This window comes from Eptatretus burgeri, chromosome 7, assembly GCF_056783735.1.
Source record: "Eptatretus burgeri isolate ZD-2024b chromosome 7, Ebu_testis_v1, whole genome shotgun sequence".
Lineage (NCBI taxonomy): Eukaryota > Metazoa > Chordata > Myxini > Myxiniformes > Myxinidae > Eptatretus > Eptatretus burgeri.
This window is the reverse complement of record NC_140967.1, coordinates 28,023,215-28,050,016: the sequence shown is the minus strand read 5'-3', so window position 1 is coordinate 28,050,016 and position 26,802 is coordinate 28,023,215. Positions and strand designations below refer to the sequence as shown.

At 46.3% G+C, this 26,802-nt stretch overlaps 1 protein-coding gene across 1 annotated transcript in view; it reads right to left on the bottom strand.

Annotated features, from left to right (window-relative positions):
• LOC147022886 (dynein axonemal heavy chain 9-like) overlaps positions 1 to 26,802 on the bottom strand; it is a 318,333-nt gene that overhangs the window by 181,774 nt on the left and 109,757 nt on the right. Inside the window, exons 29-38 of the mRNA XM_085890311.1 lie at positions 20,929 to 21,168; positions 20,578 to 20,738; positions 20,311 to 20,467; positions 20,106 to 20,210; positions 9,354 to 9,511; positions 9,034 to 9,172; positions 8,463 to 8,594; positions 7,951 to 8,106; positions 7,299 to 7,509; positions 3,790 to 3,917 (exon numbers count right to left, since the gene is read on the bottom strand). Of these exons, the coding sequence (XP_085746437.1) occupies positions 3,790 to 3,917; positions 7,299 to 7,509; positions 7,951 to 8,106; positions 8,463 to 8,594; positions 9,034 to 9,172; positions 9,354 to 9,511; positions 20,106 to 20,210; positions 20,311 to 20,467; positions 20,578 to 20,738; positions 20,929 to 21,168 (1,587 nt within the window). The remainder of the gene's footprint in view (positions 1 to 3,789; positions 3,918 to 7,298; positions 7,510 to 7,950; positions 8,107 to 8,462; positions 8,595 to 9,033; positions 9,173 to 9,353; positions 9,512 to 20,105; positions 20,211 to 20,310; positions 20,468 to 20,577; positions 20,739 to 20,928; positions 21,169 to 26,802) is intronic.

Below are 26,802 nucleotides of genomic sequence, written 5' to 3'. Positions count from 1 at the left end.
TACCCTTGGTACTAATGAGCATGCGATCCACAGTGAACCGGAAGACAGGGTTATCCCCTCATGAAATACTAATGGGAAGGCCGATGCGGCTTCCCGTGACTGCCCCCACCGACATAAACAAATTGAGTATTGCAATGATGGATGAAAACATGCTGACATTCTGTAAACAGCTCTCCAGGATCGCGAGGACGATACACACGAGAGTGAAGGAGGCCTTACCTGAGCCAGTGGAAAGGCCGTATCACACCTTCCAGCCAGGAGACTACGTACTGATAAAGCACTTTACAAGGAAAACGGCCTTGGAACCAAGGTGGAAAGGACCGTTTCAGGTATTGCTGACCACCCCAACTGCCGTAAAGTGTGAAGGTAAGCCTGCTTGGATACACTTTTCACACTGCAAACTTGCCATCCCAACAGAGGAGGAGATTGTGCAAGAATGAACCCATTACAGCAAATCCTAGTTGCTATAATTGCCTTATGGATGGGAAGCTAGGAAGTGGAAGGGCAAATTGATAACTGGACAATCCAACCCATCCAACAGAGGGGGAAAAGAGCAATTGGGAACCACACTGAACATTTACACGAGTTGGGAGTACATGGGATAAATACATTCTTACTTTTGTCGCACAAATATGCTACATTGAGTAATAAGACTAAGTGCTGAGTGTGTGCTTATCTCCTGCACTCCTCACAAACGGGTTTGCCATTATCTGTGATCCCATTTGAGGAAATAGACTATTGTGGTGCTGCTTGGTACAACAATTTTAATTTGACTAAAACAACCGGTAACTCATCATGTGTAGACTTTAGAGGTGCGTGGTACCCTCCTTTTAATTTAAAGAAAAGACCTCCGTACTTCAGAATCACATATAAGCGTATGGGGTTTATCTGCCTTACTTGGACAAAGCCTCATGCCAGATTTCAGGCAGGGAACTCCACTTGTAATATATCAATAGAGATAAGTGACTTACCAGCCAACAGGAAGGGAGAGAATGGAACATACCCGAAGGTTGCATCTAATGGCACATATTTTGTGTGTGGGTATAGAGCCTACCCATGGCTGCCAAACAAATGGGGCGGTTCATGTTATCTAGCTCACGTCATTCCGCACATGCGTTTGATCACTGGCCCATTCTCTGAGATAGATCGAACACGACGTAAGAGAGCTATATCAGATGGGGCATATGCAGCAATGATTATTTTCCCCCGATATGGGGCCTGGGTGGCAGGAAGAGAACTTATCAGCATGGCATCAACATTGGAAATAATGGGAAATGATACCGCTGATGGGTTTGAAAAAATTAGCGCGGAGCTGGTCGCATTAAGGACTACTGTAATGCAAAATAGAATAGCTTTAGACAAGATTCTAGCTGAGAAAGGGGGAACATGTGCTGTAATTGGCAAAGAATGTTGTACGTACATCCCAGATAATTCAGAAAACATTAATGACCTCGCGGGTCACATAAGGAAAGAGGCGAGCAAATATAAAGACTACAGTAATGATAACATGAGTAGTTTGTTCAAGGGATTGTTTGGGGGTTGGGGAGGAAGTGTTTTAAGATTTTTTATAACAATCCTGATAATCATCGTGGCAGCCTTTATATTACTGATGGTTTTCAAGGTAATTGCCCAAAAGGCCATTGGAAAGTGTTTTTCAGGATGGACAACAAAGCCCAGTACCCAGCCAGTACAGACGGTGATGGCTCCGGTGAACACTGCTGGACTGCTGCCCTCCTCAAACCTCCCTGCACTTACACCTACCCCCCCCCCCATTCCAATACTATGTACCCCACCCATGTCACCCCAACCCACGAACAATTAAACATATTGTAACCTTGCAGTAGTCGCCGATCCATTACTCAGGCTTCCTCCGAGTGATGAACGATTGCTTCAACTCACATTGGACGAATGTCTTTCGTTACTTGCACCAATTGAAGGGCTAGGTAGAAATACCATTTGATTTGCCTTGTTGGTAATTGCTGGCAAGTTGTGCCTTCATTATACTCTGGCTTGTAGTTTATTAAATATTCTTTTGCTTTGTTCATAAAGAACATTACATTTATATACTTTAACACTGCCTTACTTGTTGTTCATGAAGTCCATTAAGCGGCAATATATATAATCAAATATTTAATGGAACGTATATTCCTGTATAACTTCATTCTTGTTTAGCCATGAGCAATTCTTGTACGAACAGCTTTTGGGAGTGCTTGGCTTCCTTATATTCTATGTTTAAATGTTGCGATATTTCCCGATTTCCCTTGTTGAAGACTCGGGGTGTTTGTGGACCGGTTGGAAAGTGGGTAGGAACCCCCTTTTGGGCTAGGGGGCGCAGGTGGAACTCCCGACCGTCTTGGACCATCTGGAGCTAAACCTAAGGATGGCCACCCACTGGAGGTTGCTATCTGCTGACCTGCCGGCCTGCGGATGCTCCTTTTCTTCACTTGTAGTTTCTTTTGCAAATGTTTCAAAGAAACAAGAGGAGGGAAATGTCGGGGATTATATGTACTCTAACAGCAACCAAACATGTCTACTAGTGTTTGGTTAAAACTCTTGAGTTTCAATTGGAAAGAGGGAAAGGATAAATCTTCCCATTAGTTTATCTGTGCACTGTCAAGGAACTTGTTTTGACATTGTTACAACACAGCTGGCCTTGTCGACCGTTTGAAATGGCCTTGCAAATCGGGCAGCTGAGCTACCTGGAATCTGTTGGACTACTGCCCAGAACTGTTAAGGCCTAAACAACATGTAGGAGGCTACCTTTTAAAATTCTTTAAGGGAATCAAGGGTGTTGTTTCTGCGCTTTCTGTGCTCTCTTATCAGCAGTACTGACAGGAGAATGCAATAGATTAATGAATGGTAATAAATCCTCTTTGACACACAGTCATTCAAAGGTCGCAGTAAATTGAATATAAGGCAGTACCGAAAGACCGTTCACCAGAGGATTAGGCTGGGTGGACTATTGTGTTCAAAGCCTGTTGTCTCCATATGCATATGTCTGATGTGTAATAAACCCTTCTCTACCAAGATCGGTGGGAACAAAGCTTGATCTTAATCACTGTGGACCTCACCTGGATCTCAACATATATACATAAAAGATTAAAAGAAAAAAGATATATAAAATGGAAAAAAACATGCATCACATATATTAGAAGTAAACTCAAGCAAAGAAATATACCATCAGAGATGGGGACTCCCCCGCCATTGAATGAAAAAGGTCATACATATTCCAGATAATGAGGGAGGTGAATTGGAAACAAGACACCATTTGGTCATCATCTCATAAAAGTTCCCCAGGGGTGAGGAACGTAGTAATCAAAAATAATTGAAATCAGATAAGCGGTTTTCCATTTATGACAAAAAACATTTTTTTTCAAGGTGGCCGCCCCAGTCGGCCATCTTGGATCCGGCCACGCCCAAAATCAATAGGGTTCTTCCTTTTCAGGTGGTACATGTGTGACCCAAATTTCAAATCAAAATGGCAAAAAAACATTTTTTTCAAGATGGCCGCCCCAGTCGGCCATCTTGGATCCGGCCATGCCCAAAATCAATAGGGTTCTTCCTTTTCAGGAGGTACATGTGTGACCCAAATTTCAAATCGATATGGCGAACAGTTTATGAGTTATCGCACTCACAGCTATAAATGTTGATGCCCGGACGGACGGAGAGCCGGACGCCCTGGGTGACAACAATATTCCCCTTCTGCCACGCCGTGGGGGATAAAAAGGCCATCATTCAAAAGACTAAAAAAGATCAGCTGGATAGAGAATGGGAGGCAGTTCATGACACCTTGTTGTCATCCATGACCGTGTTGAGGGATTCAATCCACATGGGGTCAATGTCTCCATCGAGTACAATCCATTTAGGCTGATCCAGTGTCATGTTCGCCTGATCTCTCATCACACTCGAGAAAATTCCTGTGGAATGCATGGGGCAATATCAACTACAACGGAGAAAGGTGAATCCTACATTACATATCAACGGAGAAAACGGATATGTAACATATTACATATCAACTATACAACAATATCAACGGAGAAAGGTGAATCGTACATTACATGTCACGTGTCTGCCTACTACCCAATGCCACCCTGTTATTGTAACACTCCTCCATTCTATGACATTTTGCTCTTCCATTTGCCTTGTTTTGACATTGAAAAAAAAACACACACACACAGCAAAATGCTATGCATAGACTGGAGGTTGGTGTTGCTTTTAGCTCTACTTTGTGGAAGAAAAATAATTATATTCATGTACTCTCAATTATAATTGCTGCTGGTGCTTTATAAATTTAATTTTTAGCTCGCCTGTTCGAAGAACAGAGTTATAGCGATACCCCCGGCGTGAGCGTGAGCGTGAAAATGTTAAAGTTTTTGGTGCAAGTTATTTAGAAGCTTGCCATTCATTTAATATGTGTACTAGGACGTTGATATTTGGCAAGGAGGTTCCTTTGGGGTATATTATTGATGGAGTGAAGTTGAAATTAAAAATAATTTCAAATGTTTTAAATTTTTGACCTGTTTTGAACTTAACTTTTTTGTAGCACATCAACGTTAAAGTTTTTGGTGCAAGTTATTTAGAAGCTTGCCATTTATTACCTTCGCATTTTGCGAAAGGTTATGTATTGGTCGCTGTGTATTTATTTATGAATGTGTGTGTGTGTGTGTGTGTGTGTGTGTGTGTGTGTGTGTGTGTGTGTGTGTGTGTGTGTGTGTGTGTGTGTGTGTGTGTGTGTGTGTGTGTTTGTTTGTTTGTTATTCGCATAACTCAGAAAGTATGAAACCAAATCGCTTGAAATTTGGTGGGATGATGGGTTATTACCCAAGGAACATTTGATTAGATTTTGGGAGCGATCGGGTCAAAGGTCAAGGTCGTCACGGAAAGGTCATATTCGTATTTTTACCATAGCGCGATCAATTTTGATTTAATTGGCATGCAACCGATGCCAAAATGTTCAGAATTCATTGCCCAATCTTGTGATGGGCGACATGACACAATTACGTCATTACCCTTGTTAGCGGTTGGGGGTCAAAGGTCAGTGGGGTCACGACCTTTCAAAATATGCGGTTTTTGTCATAACACGGTCAAATCAAAACCGATTTGCATGAAACCAACACCAAAATGTTCACTGTTCTGTTCCCCCCACTCTCATGCCAAGAACAAAAAAGTAGCGGAGGCGAAGGTATGCGCTCTACCCAATGCCCATTCTAGTTTAATATGTGTACTAGGATGCTGATATTTGGCATGGAGGTTCCTTTGCGGTATATTATTGATGTAGTGAAGTTGAAATAAAAAATTTTTTGACCTGTTTTGAACTTAACTTTTTTGTAGCACATCAATGTTAAAATTTTTGGTGCAAGTTATTTAGAAGCTTGCCATTCATTTAATATGTGTACTAGGATGCTGATATTTGGCATGGAGGTTCTTTTGAGGTATATTATTGATGCAGTGAAGTTGAAATTAAAAACTAATTTCTATTTTTTTTAATTTTTGACCCGTTTTGAACTTAACTTTTTTTGTAGCACATCAACGTTAAAGTTTTTTCCTTTCTAATGTTTTTATCTACCACACTATTTTTTACTGATTACAATATACAAATACATATATTGCTTTAAAATTATTTGGATCAGACTTCACTGCAATGCTTTATAAAAAAAGATGATTAGACTCGTCTTTTAAAACGATAAATATATAAACAGGCGAGCATTGGGTGGCTTTGACACCAACTCTCTGGTTATACTATAGTTGTCAGGCTGTCAATTATGTTTCCCTTTACCCAAGAGTTTTTTGACCTAAATATTGATAAAAGGAATGTCTTACTATGAAACAAGGTGACCTGGTTGATAACACTGCAACTTTTGCCACGATTGTGTCATTCTCTCTCACCCAGTGGACACGTATTGCAGTTTGAGTTATTTTGCCAAATGCTTATTAGCTAACCCTGTAGTTGAGTTGCCAAATGTCTCCCCTCCCATTCTTTGGAATGTCAATTTGTGTATAAGAAGAATTGCTTCGGGCTTTTGTTTCAGTGATGTCCATTCGAATGTTTCAGTCAAACATTCAATGTTCTTCCTCCGTATATACAAAATTAAAGATTCTCCTTTGGTATGCTGATCCAACTTGTGGAAATAGAGTTTTTTCCACGACAACTTAGTCAAATGAATTTGGCCAGGGTAATGGGAATATCAGCCTCCCATTATCAAAAATTTCTGGGTCTCACTATCTGCCATGATCTTTCTTGGGAAAGCCATATTTCCAACCTGGCCTCCAAAGCCAGTCGCCGACTGGGAATCCTCCGTCGTGCAAAGTCCTTCCTCGGTTCACCTGAGCTCCTGACCACAAACAAAGCTTTCGTCCGCAGCCTCATGGAGTACTGCTCTCCCCTCTGGGCTGGTGCTCCTGCCTCCCACCTTTCTCAGCTTCACGCTGTGGAAACCAAGGCTTTCAGGATCAGAGTATCTGGGCCTGTTGCTCTGATGTCGCATGCAGGTCAGTGGTCTTTGTCATCTACCTCCTCCTTTCTGGTCTTGCACCCTCTGCCCTTTCCATGCTTTGTCCTCCCCAGGCTTCTGCAGTGCTCACACAGTCCAACCCTCTTCTGGTAAAACTCCCTAAATCGAGGATCACTGCCCACCTCCAATCATTTGTTCCTCTCTTTTCCCATCTGTGGAATCAACTTCCACATTCTCTTCAACGTCATTCTTCCCTCCAAGCCTTCAAAACAGCTGTTTACCACCACCTCTTATTTTCCCCCATCCAAAACCTCGATTTTTTTTCTACCCCCGTTAATCCACCCCAAACCCACCTCCTTCAAATTCCCTGCTTTCCTTCCTGAAAGTCCCTGTGGTGTCTATCTTGTATACCACGTGTTCCCCCAACCCATCCCTCTCCCTTCCACAGATCTCCTCATGCCTTTGTTCACCACTGTTTTGTTGTCCCCTCTCCCGCCCCTCTTGTCTCATGCCCCTCCCCCCCTGCCCCCCTTGCTGTGCGTTGTGTGTTAGCTCTCATACGAGCCTCGACAATGTATACAAAAAGAAATAGGTAATTATGGGATCTTCATCATTTCTAAGCAAATGCTCATAGACAAAACAGTAAAATTAACACATTCTCCAAAAGTCGGTGGACTTGTTAATGCAATACAATGTCTGCAAAGCACCAGAATGACAGTTTATAGTTGGGTCAAGAATTGTAGCCCAAGCAAGACAGCTACCTCCTAGCCATCCTGTCTACGAATAAACACATTAAAATGGTTTTAGTTTTAACTCATAAAACGGTTTATATGGTGAGGGACATACCATCCTTCCATTCACGTGTCGTTGGATGAACAATGCCGAAGAGATCATCTGTTGTCACGGCCTTAGGATTGAGATCTGCCCATAGTGGTCTCTTGCCAGTAAGCTGGTAGGTCTTGTGCAGGGTACGCAACACCTGGGACTTTCCCGTACCAGCAGCACCCACAATGAACACCGAATGCCGTACCTCCAGCAGCTCATGAAGCTGTACCACCTGGAGCATACCGGTCATGATGTAAAAGCAGATGTGACAGTCGATTTAATATTTCCATCCAAAGGATGGCAGGCGACCGGTGGTGGCGGCACACACACACACACAGATGCAGCACCTACTGCTGTAAATGCACCAAAATGATAGGTTATTCAAATTCGACTCAACAGGGGAACCGATCCAAGACCAGACAGATGAGAACACAACCAACTTCGCTGTCCTACAGTGCATTCAAAATTGTATTTCAGCCTCAAAATTATATCAACAAAGCTGGGTATAAATAAACCAATGAGTACAGTATGTTACATGTGATTTGTGATCAATGCTGTTATGAAGATCTGTTTTAGCCCTTTATTTAAAATGAAATCTAACCTTGGATGGTTGGTTTTGTAACTGCCATCGCTGAAATCAGAACATAAGCAAGCGAGTGCTGCTTCCTCTTACCTTAAGCATGAAGCTCTCCTCAGCTTGCAAGCCCAGCTCAAGCACAGCTTGCATCACTCCTTGCTCAAAGGCATCGTCTCGGGATCGTGGCACGTTTAAAGAGGGAAAGAGGTCTTTCACAAGGCCCAGGAAGATTGGTAGATCGGCAGACACCACCTTCATTCAGGTATATTTGATTAATTTGATTATTATGTCACTCCAAAAGCAATCAGTGTACAGCATTTCATATCACAACAATAATGTAGCAAAAGACGTCTTCTATTTCTGTCGGTATCAGAAAAGCCAACCACCGGCGGGAAGAATGTGTGACTGGCTGGAAACGACATCGAAAGGGTCGAACATCTGTGCCAGGTTTCGTTTCATAGTCAGGGAAATTTTTTTGGAAGGATAAATGTTTTGAGCTCCTTCCCGATACTCCTGCTCATGCAGGCAACCACAACTTACAACTTAGTTTACTTCCTCAGTAAGAAAAGAAAAGTCATGGAAAAGTAATGTTCGTAATTTTCAACCACCTTTGGCAGATTGAAGTCACGGAGTGTACGCATGAGCACCTGATCTTCAGGTCTTGTAGGATCACTGCGCTTGAGTGAGCCAGCAACCACTAGCACGGACTTAATGGCACGTAGGCCCCAGTCATAGTGTTCCTAAGGTAATCGAGAGGGACATGAGAGTTAGTTCTCATATAATAGTAACCGTGATCTGCCAAACCTAAAATAATCCCAAAGGTCAGTTTGTTACTCAAAGCAAGAGATCTGTGTAATATGAAAGCGAAACCTTGAACGGTTTTTGAAAACCATAAGTATTGTAAGGTGCACAAATGCAATGCATGGTTGGTAATAATACAAGGCCATAAAGTTATGCTGGGCCAAAGTGATACTGTATATAAGGTGTTGGGTCAATGGGGCTCTTCCTTGTTTTGAAAAAGGGTTCGTGCTCAAAATGACACTTAACCCTCCCCTCCCATGGTGGTTAACATACCTGTCTCGACCAATTTGATTTAAAATATTGTACTTATTTTTCAGCCAACGCCAACTGACTCTTGTCTTTACAAAGACTAATTTTCCATTGCATATCGAGTGTTACCTGTTTCGAAAGTAACTCCTTACAAAGCCTGTACAATGAGATGAATTTGCGTGCCAGCGGCCGAGCCTCCATGAACCCCTCAGCCACCAGCATAATCTCGCAAATGAGTTCAAAGTCAGGCAGCACCATAGCACATGGTCTGCCACACGAAGAATTGAGTCAATCTGTTATGTAACTGAATCGGTACAGCTCCATTAGCATGAGAACAAGTGCATGATCAATCTAAATGATCGACTCTTTCATTCAGGTGAAATGTGTGGAGGTAATGGTGGCTAAGAAAGCCTCACTCTGATATCACATGATTGTAAAATTTATTCCACCTGAAAAGTGACTTGAGATTTTCAGGAAGCTCCGTTCTTCCTGCATAACCTGGATTCATTGTAATGAAGATTCCCACGGGACAAACGAGTGATATATCCTCTCCCTGGAAGTTAAAAGTTTCCTTCCTGGCCCGGACAGCTTGCTGAATGCAATTTACCTGTAAATAAAGACAATTTGCATATCATGGTGTTAAATGGAAGACAATGGTAGTCTGTTGCACCACCCTCTGCTCTCAGGGTAGTGTTGTGCTGTCCCTTGGGATGGATTAAAGAAGAGGCTGAGCAGCGGTTGCCGCAAACTCATCTCATCCAGGTCAAACCTCTGATAATGGGGAATTGGAAAATGAATTTCCTGTGCTCTGAGTTGAGTGATCATACTGAAGATGGCAGAGTGACCGGTACACGAGTGTGCAGTAGTCGAACCAGACTGTTAATTAAATTCCTAATACAAAGATCAGGGAGCAGAGGGTGATGCATCAAGCACTGCAGGTTATACAAAACAAGACCAATGAAACTCTCATGGAGAATTAAAAACAATGCAAAATTGAATTCAACCTTTCATGTTTGAGATGATTTTATGGTTGATTGGTACTTATTTAAATAAGAAAACCATTTATCAAACCATTCTTTTGCAAAACTTCTGCATGACAGATAACAGAAAAAAGTAATACAAAACACTTATTGGACAATTTACAGATAACAATGGAGTAAATATTACAATGATTGTCATTTGTTTTACATATACGTGTATATATATATATATATATATATATATATATATATATATATATATATATATATATATATATATATATATATATATATATATATATATATATATATATATATATATATATATATATATATATATATATATATATATATTGTTACGGCTGTGGAAATTCGCAGAACACCATATAGGTCCTTAGATCAGCTCTGCCGATAAGTCTGTGTTCAGATAGATTTCCCCACCGTTGTCTAATGAGCTGTGATCTTTGAGATAGTGTTTTTCTTTTACTATCGTTATTTTGGACCAACCGCCATTACTACCACCACAAAGCGCCACCAACCACAACAACCATGATCACCACCACCACCTTCTCATCAACCGCCAACATCCCCACAGACAACGAACAGCCACCTTCACAACAACCACCTTAACCACCACCGCCCAACCACACCATCCTCACGACCACCACAAACGCCAGCCACACCACCATCAAGACCACCACAAAATGCCAGCCATGCCACCATTACAACCACCAACCACCTTCTCCACAATGCCAACCACCAACCACCTTCTCCACCACCAACCACCCTCTCCAAAACGGCCTTCACAACAACGAACAACATCGCCTCACCTTCAACTCCGCAAACGCCACCATCTTGCGCCGGCCGCGGAGAGTTCCCAACAGACGGCATCGCTTTAGGCAGACGCGGGGGTTTCCTCGCCGCGCAAGTTCGGCAATTTAACGCACGTCCGCTCGCCAGGGTCGCTGTCTTCGCGCACGTCCGCTCTGTGCACGTTTCGCCCAAAAAGCGGATCGAAACAGCAGAAAGGGCGGAGCCAGCGGGGGGTCAGAGATCACAGATCAGAGACCGAAGGTCAAACCTCGCCTCACGGACCCCATATAAACAATGCGCGGAGCGCCAAGCAAGTCAGTCTGGAGGGGTCGAAGAGCTGCGCAGAAGTCTGGAGCCTGGAGCTTGCAGTCGGTGGGGAAGCTGAGGAGAGCGGAGGAGATGGGAGCTGAAGGCACAGCCCAGCCTGCTGTGCCGCGCAGAGCTGCACGTTCATGTACGGGACGTGGGGAGAGCCAGAGAGAGCTCACCAGCCAGCACTGAACGGTGGGAGGTGATCGGGTTTCGGGACAGTCCGAGCATCGCTGGGGGACGGACGGGTTCTTAAAAAGAGCATCAACTCTGAAAGAGCAAAAAGACCCGTTCGTTCCTCTCAGGCGTTGCCGGCTGGGCCCGAATCACCAGGCCGCACGACGAGGCCTGGGCCGAGCCGCGGTCACGCTAGCTGCCGTGGGGACGGGACATCGCGGGTCGCCCCAGCGAGTCACCACCATTGGAAGGTAACCTGCACGGTCTCCTGGAGCTCCTGCAGTCTTCAAAGCTCCATGAACATAAAGATCCCAGAGGTCCAGTCTACCCCCTTGTCTTTGATGGGGTTTTTCCTTGTTTCTTTGTATGAGAGTTGTGGCGCCAAGTCCGTTAAGTAGAACTGATAAGTGTGTACATAATAAATAGGCGGTTGTAGTCTTTGTCTTGCTCGCGTTTTGTTCCTACCCCCCTTTGGTTGCATACCTGCATGACTGCATCACTGCATCACCGTATATGTGTACAAATAAATGTGCTTGTTTGAATGTTGACCTGCTCGTTGCGTCCTTTTCCCCAATTGAACTGCCATATTGCACTCGGAATACTAGCTGGCTTTTTGATAGCCGATAAATAGAATCGGATCCAACGGGGCCTCGCGATAATACCCCACTCGGTTATCCCAAAACGGAGTGAGCTGCTTAAGCGGCTCGTGTCCAAGCGGGCCTCGTTGAGGTACAATCTCTCGGTAATCTACCCGCGCAGTTAATTAGGTAAATCGACTATTCAGCGATCGGACCCTGTAACGTGCGGGTACAATACGGACAAGGTTGTGGTGTGCTCAAAACACACCCGTGACTGGTTTTCGGCGTTGCTCCGGAAAGCCGCGACTGGATTGTCCGTTCGGTGGGTGAAGCGGCCGCTATTGGTTAAACGCGGTCGTTCGCACGCCGGCGGGCAAGAGATCTGCAACAATATACAGTCGACTAGGCGTAAGTCGGCAGCGTGTAACTCGTCACCGCCTAAGTCGGCAGCGTCAAAAAGTCCCGAATTTATCTCATGTTAAGTCCCTTTGAATAAAGGGTCATCCCTCTGTAAGTCGTCATCTCCAAGTCGTCACTTCGTCTAAGTCGTCAGATGTTGTCCGTTCCCGCGTAATGGAAACTCAAGTAAATTACCACTCCTAACTCGTCACATGGAACTGCTGCCTCGTGAGAAGCCCGATTTCATGGAATCGTGATGCTCGCTCATTGGTTTATACCGTCAGTGATAGGCTATTTATAACTGCGTACACACGTTGATCGCACTGCAGGCAGGACAATGGCGACTAAGCGTTAGCTTACAACTAAAACCTACCAAGAAAAATACGATATTATCCAGTTTTGCGAGGCAAACCCACTGATGAAGAAAACAGCCACAGCTGAGAAGTTGGACATCAAACGGCAGACATGGAACGATATCTTGAAGAATAAGGGCAAGATATTTGGACAAGTGGAGAAGATCGCGAGGCCGTTGGTAAGTGTGAAACGTGTGAAATGTGTGCCCTTTGAAGATGTCGATGACGCGCTCATCATCTGGTTTCGGCAAATGTCGGCTCAGCCAAATATTCGGTTGGACGGTGAGATGTTGCTGCTGAAGGCACGTCAATTCGCTGCGGACCTCGGGCATGATGATGCCGAGACCTTGCCGATGCACTGGATAGACAGATTCAAAGTGAGGTGGGGAATCGGCAAGGTCAAGAAGTGCAGCGAATCAGGCATCGTGGATTCGCCGACACTGTCTGGATGTGATGCGCCAATACTGTCTTTTGGTGGAGGATTGCCCAGACAACATCATGGAATACAATGACCGGTTTGAGTCCTTTCTCATGCACCAGATGCCCAAGAGTTTGAGGCAGTCAAATATAACGGATTACTTCGCGAAGGAGTAAAGGATCGATCGAGCTTCGTGTTGAAGTCCGATCATGGTTTTATATTGGCTTGTTTTGTACATTACCGCACTCACTTACACATTGGCATTGAGTGGTAATCGTCACCACGATGACTGTGTGTCATGTAATTTGTCACCATACCATCACCGATGGTATACGAGTTGTCTTACAGTTGTTCATTATCTTTACTTTTGATAGAGTGATTCATGAATTCCATCTTTGCTTGATCACTTTCCAACTCACCAATGAACCCCCACCTATGCCCCGAGGATTGTGTTTTCCTTTTGGTACAATAGCCGGCTCTCACACATATGTGTCCAGGACACGCGCGACTTCATCCTTCACCCCACAGTCATCATGAATGTTCGCATATGCGTAAGTAGTCACATTTCTAAGTCGTCACTTTTTTCTCGGTCCCGATGATGACGACTTACACCTAGTCTACTGTATATACTAGCTGGGGTACCCGCGCTGCACTGCGGGGTTAACCACTTAAACCCCTCAAGTGCGAGGGCGACATAAATGTGCGATAAAGAGCAATAGTGTAAATTGCGTACTTAGGGGGTTAATAAGCAATGAGAAACTGGTCATTTCAAGTTGAATGGGTAATTGGAGTATACTGACTGTTGATGTTCTCCTGCATTTTAAAACAGATATCTTCTCGTGTGATTACTGCAGTGCCTCTTGATACACTACATTTCTGGTCTGATTGTTGGGAGCCATGATGCTGAGTTTTGCAGAGTTGCCAGTGCGAGATGCTGCCACATAAAACATTCCATGGGAGAAGCAGCTTGCAGAGAGGTCAACTCCTATGGCCTTGAAAGTCTGGCCCTGTGAGTTGTTCACCACCATGGCAAAGCAAGGCTTAATGGGGAACTGTAGCCTGCGGAACTGGAATGGCAATTCAGCATCAGAAGGCATCAGTGGTATCCTAGGGATGAGGCCAACTCGACTTTGTAAGGGCCGCAGGAGATGGTTGCCTCGATCACGTTCTCGTGCAGTCTTGTGACTGTGCACCAGGTGTCATTGGTGGTTTTCGATGGCTCCATGGACGTTAGTACCATGATGGGGGAGCCGACCTTCAGTTTAAGTAGGTGTGGTGGCATGTCTGTCAGCTTGAGAGAGTTGAGGAACTCCACAGGATAGGTCACGGCTTCCTCATCGCTCATGGCACTGTCCACCGACTTGTACTGTTTGTCTTCTCCGGGGAACTCATTCATGAGCCAAGTGTTGAGGTGGTTGACATTGGTGTTAAGTGGAGAGACGATGGCCCGTTATGCTAACCACTCCAGCCTGTTGTAGTTGGCTGCCAAGTTTTGGTAGACCTCTGCCTTGAGTTCTTCCAGTCTGACAACACACTTTCCATGTGTAGGTGGTATGTTGATGGTGTCAGGCTCAGCAGCGAGAGGGAGTCGACCTTCTCCAATGTCCAGAAGCAGGTGTGGAAAGTCAGCAGCTGCAGTGTCGTTACTAAGGTGAGCACTCATGTTGGTGGTGAGCTTCATGATTTTGACATGGGTCCATAGGTGGGATTGCTTGAGGGTGACGTTGACAATGTTTTTCCTTGTCCCATTTTTCACTACCGGCAGGATTTGCCTGAAGTCGCCACAAAGGAGAGTGGAGATGCCACCCATTGGTCGGTTGATGCTGGTGATATCTTGAAGAGTGTGGTCAATCGCCTCGTTACCGATTTGTGGTTCATGGGCGCTTCGTCCATGATAATGGCTGATGTGTCCTTCAGGATGGTTGAGCTGCGGGTGATTTTGCATGTTGGCTGGTCCATCCTGTGCGTATCGAGCGGCACCTGAAAGGTGCTGTGTATTGTTCGGCCACCTTGGAGGAGAGTGGCGACTATTCCGCTTGAGGCTGTTGCCAGCACAATCTCGTCTTAGGACCTGATCTTACCAAGGATGAGATTGATCAGATATGTTTTGCCCGTGCCACCTGGGGCATCCAAGAACATGATGGTGCCTTGGTGGCTGTTATTAGGGTTATCGGTCTGTTGCATAATCTCGAGGAACGTGTTGTAGACCGTGCGCTGATCGTCTGTGATTGGTTTGGAGGTTTTCTGCCTGTGCCACCATGTCTTCTAGGTCATAGCTCACTTCCCTCTGGTATTCTCGGGAAAGCCTCTCATTCGTGTCATGCTTTGGTGCAGGGAGGCCGTAGACTTGAAGAGGTTGGCCACCCATCAGAGCGACCTTGTCTTCGAGACAGCAGAGGGCTTGGTTGTAAATGTTGTCATTGTAGTCTGCGTCTGCATTGTTCACGCAGTGCCTGTGTTGGTAGAGGAAGTCCTCTGAGAGGTGATCATGGAACTGTGTCCATAGGTCAATTGGGTTGCTGGGGGGCACAGGCTGTGAGGATGATCGCCAAGAGACTTGGCATGTTGGCTGGAGAATGGGTGACTGTGGCCTCCTCCATGGCCAGGCACAGGTGCTGGTCATCCTCCAGAAGTCCTCTCATATGGCAGGACTCTCGGAATGTATCGCATACATGGTTGTTGACTGTCCTCAGATTCTCAAAGGATTTTGGACCGGTCACTTCATTGAGGAGCATTTTCAGGAAGTAGCATTCTCCTGCCCTTGGAATGACAGTGTAGATGCGGCCGATTGCTGGAGCCCGCCAGATCTCATTTCGTGGGTCGTTTCCGTCTAATGGGACACCCCTCTTGTGCCGTATCCACTTATTTGTGCTTCGGTTCCAAGTGTAGTACTCAGGGACATCAGCGTATTTGAGAGTTTTGGCAACTATATCATTGTTGCATAGTTCAAAGAAGGCAGTAAGGGTGGTGGCTGGGGGTGGCCCTTGAGCTATGTTCATTGCATTTGCTTCGGTGAATATTACTCTTTGTCCGTTATGGAGGTGCATGGCCAAGCCAACTACTGGTGGAAAGTGGTCATGCGTTGGGTGCTCCAGAATGCGCCAGGCTGCCTCACAGCTGCCCACGTACCTCGCATTTTGGAACAGGGCGATCTTGTCCACCACTCTCGGCTGGTCGGTCTATTACTCATTGTCGTGATGTGTTCGCTGCAGCTCAAAAACTGCCTGGTCTGTTCCCTTCGTGACATACTTGAGTACATACTTGGTGGAGTTTATGCTGCTGCAGAGTTCCACGTTGATGTGGCAATTAAATTCCCGCAGTAGGAGTGGGTTGTACGTGACGACCCACTGGTTGGTAACCTCTTGATTGATGCATTTGCTTCGCTGTAGCATCTTGATGTTGCCTGTGTGTCCGCCAACTTCCGACTTGCGGCGTCGGTACTTGGGATAGCTGTCTATGCCTTGTTCTATGCACTGAAGGAATGTCTTGGGAAAATGTTTGGTGCACTGCCGGTTGACCATACAGGGCGAGTTCATGTTGATTGCTCCGCAGGGGCCGTGGATCATGTGGGACAGCACCAATTTGTGAAGCTGTGGGTCTTTGTCCTTGTCGGGAATCACAGCCGCAATGACCAAGTCGATCTCTTCTGGCCTGATTTTGTACTGTGGGTCTTGCCAGGTGAGGATGTGGGCATGTGGTCGGCCTCGCTCCTGGTACTCGATGCTGTACAGCCAAGCGCGCACCTTGCCAAAGGCAGCCTCCTTCACAATCAGTTCCATCAGCGTCTTGTGCTTTTGGCAGAACACCCGTGCCACCATGTCTGGTCTGTCCTGTGTTTGTTGACCCGGCAGGAGGTTGTCCGCGATTACTGGCCACTGTGGGTTACATGTCATGGTGATGAAGAAGTCAGCCCGGCCCATCCTTTGGACATATGCCATGGCGTCACTCTGTCTCTCATGCATGTAGCGTGGACCGCTAGTGTAGGTGGCCGGAAGTACTACTCTTTGGCCGACTTGCCGAGGGTCGCCATCAATAGCCAGGATGGAGTCTCTTAGGCTGATGTAGCTGTCTGCTCTGAGAGCCTTTTGTTCATGGCGCAAGAACTGAAGTCTCTCAGTCTCAATCTTATATTAGGCTTCTACCAGGTATTGTTGGAAGAGGCACGCACCATGCAGAAGGTAGTTGCCATCCCTTACCATGATGTGATGGCTGTAGAATTGCTGTTGAGTCACCTTGCGTCTATTCCTGCCTGCGATGTAGATATGGTAACCATCTGTGCCGTAAGGGAAAAGGAGTGGACACTGTAGTGGGTCATAGGCTGCGTGGAGCTCAGAGATTCTCTTGAGGGCGCCGTCCTTCAGGCGAATGATGATCTCACGATTTTCCGTTGGTTCATTGTCCATGAGGATGGCCACCTCAGCTGTTGTCTGGGCATTGTATCGCCGTTCATGCTGACCCCGGGCCTCTTGTCTTCTCTGATCACGATCTTCCGTTCTTCAGTATTGTCCTCTTCTATGATGTCTTTGGCGGTCTTGAGCTGTTGGACGCAGTGGTTGTTGTCTTGGAAACACTCAGTCAAGTCCCTGAGAAGCTGTTGATTTAGGCACCTGCTCTGGCCCCTGATTTCAGTCTGCTGGGCGAAGCAGTCGAGGAAATACACCTGGAGGAACTTGGGCTGGCCTTCCTGTGGCGGTACGAGGCTGCCGATGCGGTGAAACACCTGGCCTTGAATCTTGAGGCTTGGGTTCCATCCCTGCACAGAGGCATCCTTGTGGCCGAAGCTGGTCATTGAGAAGCAGCCATTGTACTCGTGGATATTGGACAGGAAGGTCTTGCTCATGGGGCCTTCTCCTAAAAAGAGCTCTTGAAGGATTTGAGGGAGTGGAGGGAATGGCTGCAGGATAACCTTGCCTCCTGAGCAGCAAATGCCAGGCCTTTCTGCCTTGAATTTTTTTGCACCACAGTGGCAGCAGAGCTTGTCCATTGGCCCAATGTTTGCTTTAACATGGAGATCATTTGGGTCATAAGTCAGTGCTGGCCTATTGGCAGCATCGCTCTCTCTTTGTCGAGTGGTTCGAATACGCTGATCTTCAAGACGGCGAGCGTTCGTTTCAGCAGACTCGGTTGCTCGGGTAGATGCAGTGCGTGCACGCTGATCTTCAAGACGGCGAGCTTTGCTTTCCGGAGACTTGGCTGCTTGGGCAGATTAATTGCGTTTTTTATTTTGGAGAAGACGCAGTGTTTTCAAATCTTCTGTCTCTGTCATTCGGGCCCTCTTCTTGGCATCGGCTGCAGCAGAATTACGTCCTAATCGTTCTTTACAGGGCATGTTTGCTTACGAACGAACGAATAGATCCAGGGGGATCCAGGGAGCAATTACAACCAACAGCCGCCATGTTTCTTTGAGTAGGGCGGTCTTTCAGCATCTGAAGGGAATTGGGTAGAAGAAAGGTGTCATTTTTTTTTTTTTACCAAATAAACTGTATTAAGTGTATCGATCAAAGATATGACTTACATTAGCACCGATTACACGACTGTGGACTATGGTCACATGTCATGGTGAAAACACCCATGGAAAATGTGAAAATTCTCGATGTGATTTACAGCAGCATCAATTACATGACTGTGGACTGAATGGCCACCGGTGGAGTAAATATGCAATGGTGTGCTCTTGGGCAGTTATCCTTCGAATGTGCCGATTTGTAAATCCATGACCAATGAAGTATGGCTTATCTCTCAAAGTGTTCATCTCAAGTGTAATAAATGTCTCCAGGTTTTGGAGTCTGGCAACTGCATCATTGTGTCCTTGTGAGATGCAGCTGTGGTCAGTCCATGTTTTACGACGGAAATTTTAGTCAGTAACTGCTGGTGAATACTATCAGTTTAAATGCGTGCGTCATGAAGTGTCTGTTCTGGAATCGGATTTGCGGCAGCTTGAGAGGAAATTGTGGGTGGAATCGGGCGTGCCATAATGTATATTCAAACCACTTACGATCCAGACACGTTGGACATGTTGTATAATACTTTGCAGACACGTTGGACACGTTGTATATTCGTCGAAGACAACACAAAATCGTCGCAGACAACACAAAAATGACTTGTATTCGTCGCAGACAACACGATGTTACTTTTGTTTCGTGTCGTGACGCTGTCACTTTAACTTTCGTTTCCTTTGTTATGAGCACAGTCCAGGTCGCCGGCACGCAACCCACCCACATCTCTCATCTCATCTCACCACAACATATATAATAAATATCTATATACATAAAAAGACCCACCCACATCTCTCACCTGTGAATGGAGGGAATAGCCAATCAGCTCTCACCTACTCAACTAAACCCAGGTGGCTAGGATTATATAAACAATTGACCCCTCCCATACTTCTCTTGCCAAAGAAACTGCATAAAGCAACTCAAGAAGACCTACACAAGGTAAGAGCTGTGCTGCTTCGAACCCTTCCCAGAGTTCCTCAACAACTATAAAGACGTTCACACAAAGTACACACATGAAAATCCCAATGCTACACACCTCCTCATCGGTAGAGCTCCATGGGGGTGTGTAGCATTGGGATTTTCATTCTCCATATGGTCCAGTTTCAGGAATCATTGAATCCAAATCCTTCATACTGTTGCCTTCTGCCAAATTTGAACACATTATTTATCATTCCTAATGGGTTATATGGGCTGCCAGGATGGCCTACATGTACACAATTTCACCTCTAAGCTTAATGTTAGCCTAGCTATAAACTGTCATCCTGGTGTTTCACAGGCAGGTCGATTCATCAATGTGTATGCCATCTCTTGGATAGACGTCAAACTAGATGTCCCATCTGCGGGCATTAGTTGGTAGACATTAAAGACCCCATGGGGTCCTTAGGAAAGAGTAGGCGAGCGATCACCAGCACCCTGGCCAAACTCCAAATTCCTGCCCTGACCTCCTGAGTCGGAGTGGTGACCGTACTTGGATTGTAGCCGAATAATTGCATCAGCTGCACCAATGCTCTGCATTGGGCAGGGCACATGATGATGATGATAATGAATGGGTTCTACATACTGCACATACATCAATGGGATTGTTGGATATATCAGTTAAAGATGGTACGAAGCAGATTTAGAAATCATACCTTCTGCCCAATTGCATTTAACCTTCAGTTGGGCTCCTCAAAACTCATTACCTGGATGGCAACAACGGACAGCACAGCCACGGAGATGCGATTAAACTCATCAAAGCAGCCCCAGGTGCCAGTCTGAGCCAGGCCCTTGTAGATGTTACCACAAGACTAGAACAGAATAGACAATGTGGATGAGCCAGAAAAATATGTAAATAAAGTCATTTTTACACCTTCCACCTCCCTCTCCCCTCAGCTAAAGGCTCTGTACCTTGTAATCCATCTGCTCTGAACAGTTAAAAACATAAACCATCACCCCAAGAGCTCTTCCGAGATCCTTAGTGGTTTCGGTCTTGCCTGTTCCAGCTGGTCCAGCAGTTGCACCACTCATGTTGAGGTGCAATGCCTGTGTCAGTGTGATGTAACACCTGCAGAGGTTGTGACAATAAAGTGTTTATAAAATACAACTTTCAAAGTTCACTACTCTTGTCAATATTTCTAAGAATGTTCAGAGAAGTTGCAAAGGAGAGGAAAGCACCTGTCTGTGAGTGGCGTGATCACGAGACGCGGTGTGTTACCCAGGTACTCGTAGCCGTAGCAAAATTCTGCATCACAAATATTGGCAAAACAATGCTTAGTATAATCATCCCATCGGTGACGGAGCTGGGACTGCCACACGAAGGCCTGCACACTGTCTGCCTGTCATAGAAAATGGGGAATGAACTGGTTACATCCAAGAAAGCAAAGGTTTCTCAAGAGTTTAAGTATGAGAGCAGAAACCACATAACTCTAGAGAGATACAAAAGTATTTTAAAATCTGGTTAACATTTAAGATGAAAAAAAAAAAGAGACAGGTAAAGAACTGCTCAGAACGAACAGCGCACCCAACCTTCTCTGCAATCATTCTGGAGACAACATCACGGGCATGGACGTCGATGGTACACACAGTCATGACCTTCTGACGGTCTTTGGGTGAGAGTCGACCCATGAGCAAGGAAACAAGTGTGTTCAACTGAGCCACCTGTTTCCGATGATATTCTCGCAGAGCATTCTCATTGCCATCCTCAAGTTGCCCAAATGCCAGGCACACTTCTGTTGTCCACCAGATCTGTGTACAAGCCAGTGCCACCTGCACACAATGTGCCCAGATCAAATAGTAGAGTAAGGAGGTACACGATACACATTTTCTCATCCATTATCAAACTTGTGCACAACGTTTTAAATTTTTTCTACATTTGGTGAGAAGACAACAGTCACTATTGACATTGAATGGTATTTTATGAAATTAAATTAACCTCAAATGATCTCTTGTTCCAACCTGCAGGAAAATGAATTAATGCGACACCATATAGACTATATAAAAAGATACGAGGTACTCAACACAACTACTTCCTCATTAAAAAAAAAAAAACATTGCAACAAATGTATGTCTAAAACTAGAACGGCACTCGGTAGAACACATACCTCTGCCAGGCTGAACAGTTTACGTTTTGTATCCCACCAATCGGTCAGATCTGCATCCGGACTTCAACCAAAATTGAATCAATTCGTCCTTGTCACACTCCCAACCTGTCCACCAAGTTTCATCCGAATCCTTCCATAACTTTTGAGATATCGTGCAATATATCATTTTTAGCCCCATCTCTCAATGGTGAAGAATCACTTAAGAAATTCTCAAATCCACATCTTTAGTGGGGGTTGGGGGAGCAATGCAGCAGATTTGGGGTCCTGTGGGCATAGCGTGTTAATTTTTGAAAACCATTATAAATGTATTCTCCTGGGTCCTAGTTTTCTGTTGACCCTTAATGACCTTGACCCTAGGTCAAAGTTCAAATGTCATTTTAGCCAAAATTCAGCTTTTCCGTGATTTCCACTTTCCGTTTCTAGTCTAAGCGACGTGCTTGTGCAAGGATATGGAATACATATAAGTTATCTTCATATAATATTTATGTTGTTTTCAGGGAAAGATCAATTTAAAAAATGATGTTTTTGAAGGCATACAATCCAAAAAGGTGTCTATTTATAACAAAATGTCAAGAATGCAGGACAACCTGTGCTGATCTAAATAGAACAAATATTAAAATTGTTGATAATTACGGATAGGAGCTGGCTCGGAGCTTGGCTCGGAGAAGAAGCCATCCATATGGTTGGGTCCCGAACCACTATGTGACAACAGCATCATGAAAGGTCAGCTCTGGTGTGGACGAGGCAAGAAGAATATATCCTTCATTTGAAAAATGTTACTAAATCTTCCACAAACCCCATGACATGAGGATGACCTGGTGAATATCATCACCAAAGTCGGCATGTCAGAGGAAGGGCAGAAAAACGGCTTCACCCAATATGAAATTGGCCTGAAGGAGTAGGCTACCTTCATTGAAGAATGCATCAATAGTGACAAGGTCCACATCTGCGTAAGAATGAAAAAGGTTCAGCTGAAGATATGGACAAGCGCAAGAAAGGGGGTGAAGCATAAACTGGCTGATCAAGCAGTAGAGCTGAAGGATGACAGGCACTGTTTGCCCATATGCTGATTGTTTCCAGGTCCCGAGCAGAGGTGAATCTCAAGGAAGCCATTGGTCAGTATAAATTCACCTCACTCCCACGAGCTTTGTTCTCCGTGACCGGAACGCTTCTACCATGCATTGACAAAAGCAAACTCATGGCCGTACTGGAGAAGCTCCCCAATGATGAGGCAACTGATGATGCTCAGCTGCCGAAGAATGTTACAATCGATGATGTTCAACTTCCTCAGAAGAAGGTCACCATCATAGATAGCATGGCTGTGGTGCATAAAAAGGGCAAGCCAGCATGGATAAAAAAGTGTGCAGAGCTGGCTGATCATTTCACTGCCACACTGGACAGCAAGGCTAAAGACTATGATGAGGTGCATCTCATGTTTGATCACTACAATGTTGTAGAGAGGGAGAGGTCGAGAGAGGTCGAGAGAGGTCGAGAGAGGTCGAGAGAGGTCGAGAGAGGTCGAGAGAGGTCGAGAGAGGTCGAGAGAGGTCGAGAGAGGTCGAGAGAGGTCGAGAGAGGTCGAGAGAGGTCGAGAGAGGTCGAGAGAGGTCGAGAGAGGTCGAGAGAGGTCGAGAGAGGTCGAGAGAGAGGTCGAGAGAGAGAGGTCGAGAGAGGTCGAGAGAGAGAGGTCGAGAGAGAGAGGTCGAGAGAGAGAGGTCGAGAGAGAGAGGTCGAGAGAGAGAGGTCGAGAGAGAGAGGTCGAGAGAGGTCGAGAGAGAGGTCGAGAGAGGTCGAGAGAGGTCGAGAGAGAGGTCGAGAGAGAGAGAGAGAGAGAGAGAGAGAGAGAGAGAGAGAGAGAGAGAGAGAGAGAGAGAGAGAGAGAGAGAGAGACAGAGAGAGAGAGAGAGAGAGAGAGAGAGAGACAAATGTGATAATATAAGCCAGCCATCATCTATCGTGTGGAAGACAACACGCCTATGGGGAAGGTATCAGCAAAACAGTTTCTTTCAAGCACAAACACAAAAGACCAACGAGCTGTGTGCCTCGCAAATAAAGCCTTGCACCACCTTAGGAAGACAACTAAGACCTTCATCGTTGCTTCAAGGAAAGATGTGATGTCCAACAGTGTTGATGTACAGTACCTCTGCAGCACACAAGAATAAGCTGACATGAGAATCATCCTGCACAGCCTCGATGCTGTCAACCGAGGAGCTACGGAATTGTACATACGGTCCCCAGATACAGACGTCCTTGTTCGGATTATCAGATGCTCTCCATTACTCTGGAAAGACAAGTACTTTGTCACAGGGCAGGGAACAAGAAACAAGTCATCCTGGTGTCACCCATATTCCATGCACTGGGTGAGGCTAAGGCTGCTGCACTGGCAGACTTCCATGCCTTCTCTGGAGGAAATCAAACTGGAAAGTTTGCTGACAATGGCAAGCTTATAACTGCTGGCACGTACTGTAGAAGTCTTCCCCTGATGTGGTCTCTGCCTTTGCTGCCCTTGGGAAACACAATGAACCATCACCAGAAACAACTGCAGCTCCAGAAATGTTTGTCTGTCAGCGATATGAGCCAGGGACATCCACTTCTGATGTTGGGAACCTCCACTGGAGATTGTTCACAAAGAAACAATCACAGGCCCAAAAGTTTCCACCCACTCGAGGAGCTTTGAAAGAGCTATTGCATGTGCACATTACCAAGCAATGGTGTGGTTCCAAGACGACGTGCCTGACCCACAGCTCCCGCCAATGACAGACTATGTATGGGAAGTGGAGGGTGATGGATTGTTGGCCATTCTAACAATGCAGCTAGCTTCCTGCCCCAAATGCAATCATACACCGAATCAAATGCAATCATACACCGAATAACAGCTTGGTTTCGCTTGTGAACTTCGAATATTTTCTACATTTTTTCTCCAAGCCCCACGATGCCGCCCAAACGCCCTGCACCTTCTAAGGCTTCTGGCAAGGAACCGAAGCGCCAGAGGAAGGTCCTGAGACGCTCCAGGAGAAGGTTAAGGTAAAGGTTCTCGATATATGCATCAGGAAGGAAAAAGGTTTGCTGCCGTTGGACGAGCACTGCTCATACCCAGCACCTCAAAACCGACCAGACCAGACTAGTCGATCTCCGGCACCTCAAACCCAATCACTGCCAAACCGACCAGACCAGACTAGTCGATCTCCGGCACCTCAAACCCAATCACTGCCAAACCGACCAGACCAGACTAGTCGATCAGAGGCACCTCAAACCCAATCACTCCCAAACCGACCAGACCAGACGAGTCGATTTTTGGGGGAGGCGTCCATTCATCGCGGATTTTAACTTAGCGTTGGGAGGTTTGGAACGTAACCCCCGCGAGAAACGGGGGATTACTGTAACTGTCTGAGGACCTGGATATGTGGATGCATTCATCAGACCGGATTCTGACATCCGTAACAATACATTGTTACGGCTGTGGAAATTCGCAAACCACCACTCAGGGCCCGTAGGTGAGATATCTCTAAGTACATGTGTAGTTAGCCCCAACCCCGTTGTATAGAGGGAATTTATGTGATTCATTCGGGCTGCGACGCTTTGAGATAGCCGTTTTTCTGTTCTATCCTTATTTTGAACTAACCACGTCTCAACCGCCATCACACAACAACCACCACGCCAGCCATCGTCACCAACTGCAACCACGCTCCAACCCTCAGACAACAACAACAACGCCAACAGCCACGACCTTTACCTTCACAACTCAATCTCACATCATCGCATCACCTCCATTCCCAAACGGTACCATAACCATCAAACCACCACCGAAAATCCTCCACCACCTTCACCTCTCTCCTTCTACGGCCATTCCCGCACCACCTGTGAACACTGAGCATCGGGCTGTCTTGGGCCCGTTCAGCGATACGCACCGAGCCGCAAGCGCAACTAGCGGCATTTCCGAGGAAAATTTGGATCAGGAACGCTGCACGCCCACTTTTGCTCCGTCCAATTAGCAAGCACGGAGCGGCTTGTCCCCGCCTCCAGGCGCGTCTGTAGGAAATCGATATATGCAAATTCTAGGATCAGGGGAGATTCACGCCCCCTTTCCTCCGACCAATTGGCGAGCGTAGCTCCGCCCCCGACATCATCCTGATCCGGATATTTGCATATTAGCTGCTGCTGTCAGCCTATAAAACGGCGAGCGCAAGGCGAATCAGGGCAGGGAGAGTCAGTCGAGTCGGGTGGCGAAGTGAGTCGAGTCGGGTGGAGAGTGAGTCAGTTTTGGTTGGAGGGCAGTGAGTCAGTTTTGGTTGGAGGGCAGAGTGAGTCAGTTTTGGTTGGAGAGCAGAGTCGAGTCGGGTGGAGAGCGAGTCGAGTCATCGGTGTGGCAGAGAGTCGAGTGGGGAGGCAAAGTCATCGGTGAGGCAGGAAGAGTTGGGTTCTGGAGTCGGCTGAGAAGAGTTGCGGGAAGAGGCAAAGGAGCTCAGGTCAGAGGTGAAAAGGACGGCGGTTGGCGACGAGGTCGCGGTGTGGGATCGCTCATCGCGGGACCCAAGCTAGCCAGCCATTCTCCCTCCTCCAGGGCATCAACAATTCCCTCTTTCCCCCGCGCTGAGATAGTGCAACAAAGGGGGCCACGTTCCCACCCCACTCCAAACGTCGTGCCAACGAGACCCGCCAAGGAGCACGGAGTCGGGGCACAGCCACGCGGCCACATCTGCGGCTCGTCCGCCAACGCGTCACGAGTACGCGGGTAGGACCCCCCCCCCGGTCTCGCGGGCCTGGCCGCTCCTTCAGGTCACGCGCACATATTAGCCTACAGGCCCGTCTGCCCCCTTGTCTATGAGGGTGGCTTCTTTCCTTTGCTTTTGAGTAAATGTGTGTTGGTGCCGTCTGTAAAGTAGAACTGTATAAGTGTTGCCGTGTGTGCGCGTAGTCAGTAGTAACTCTGCGTCGTTGTTGCTTTTGTTTTGATTGCTATATGTGCATTTTGACTGTATATGTGTGCTTTCGTGTGTCGCGTAATAAATGTGCTTTGTGTGAACTGTTTTCCTGTTCCGCTTCGTCTTTTCTTTATTGACCCTCCATCCTCCTTCACGTAAAGGGTTTGTAGTGGGCTTAATATGCCCGGTAATTAATCAGAACCTTCGAGGCCGACGATAACACCGCTCGGTTATCACTGTCGCATGGAGCGGACCGCTTAAGCGGTTCGTGTCCGGAGTCGACCTGCGGCGAGGTACGATCGCCCGGTTTACCACCCGCGTGGGTACTTAGGTAGGTCGAGTTTGGCGAACAACCCTATCCTACGCAGGTGGCCGAT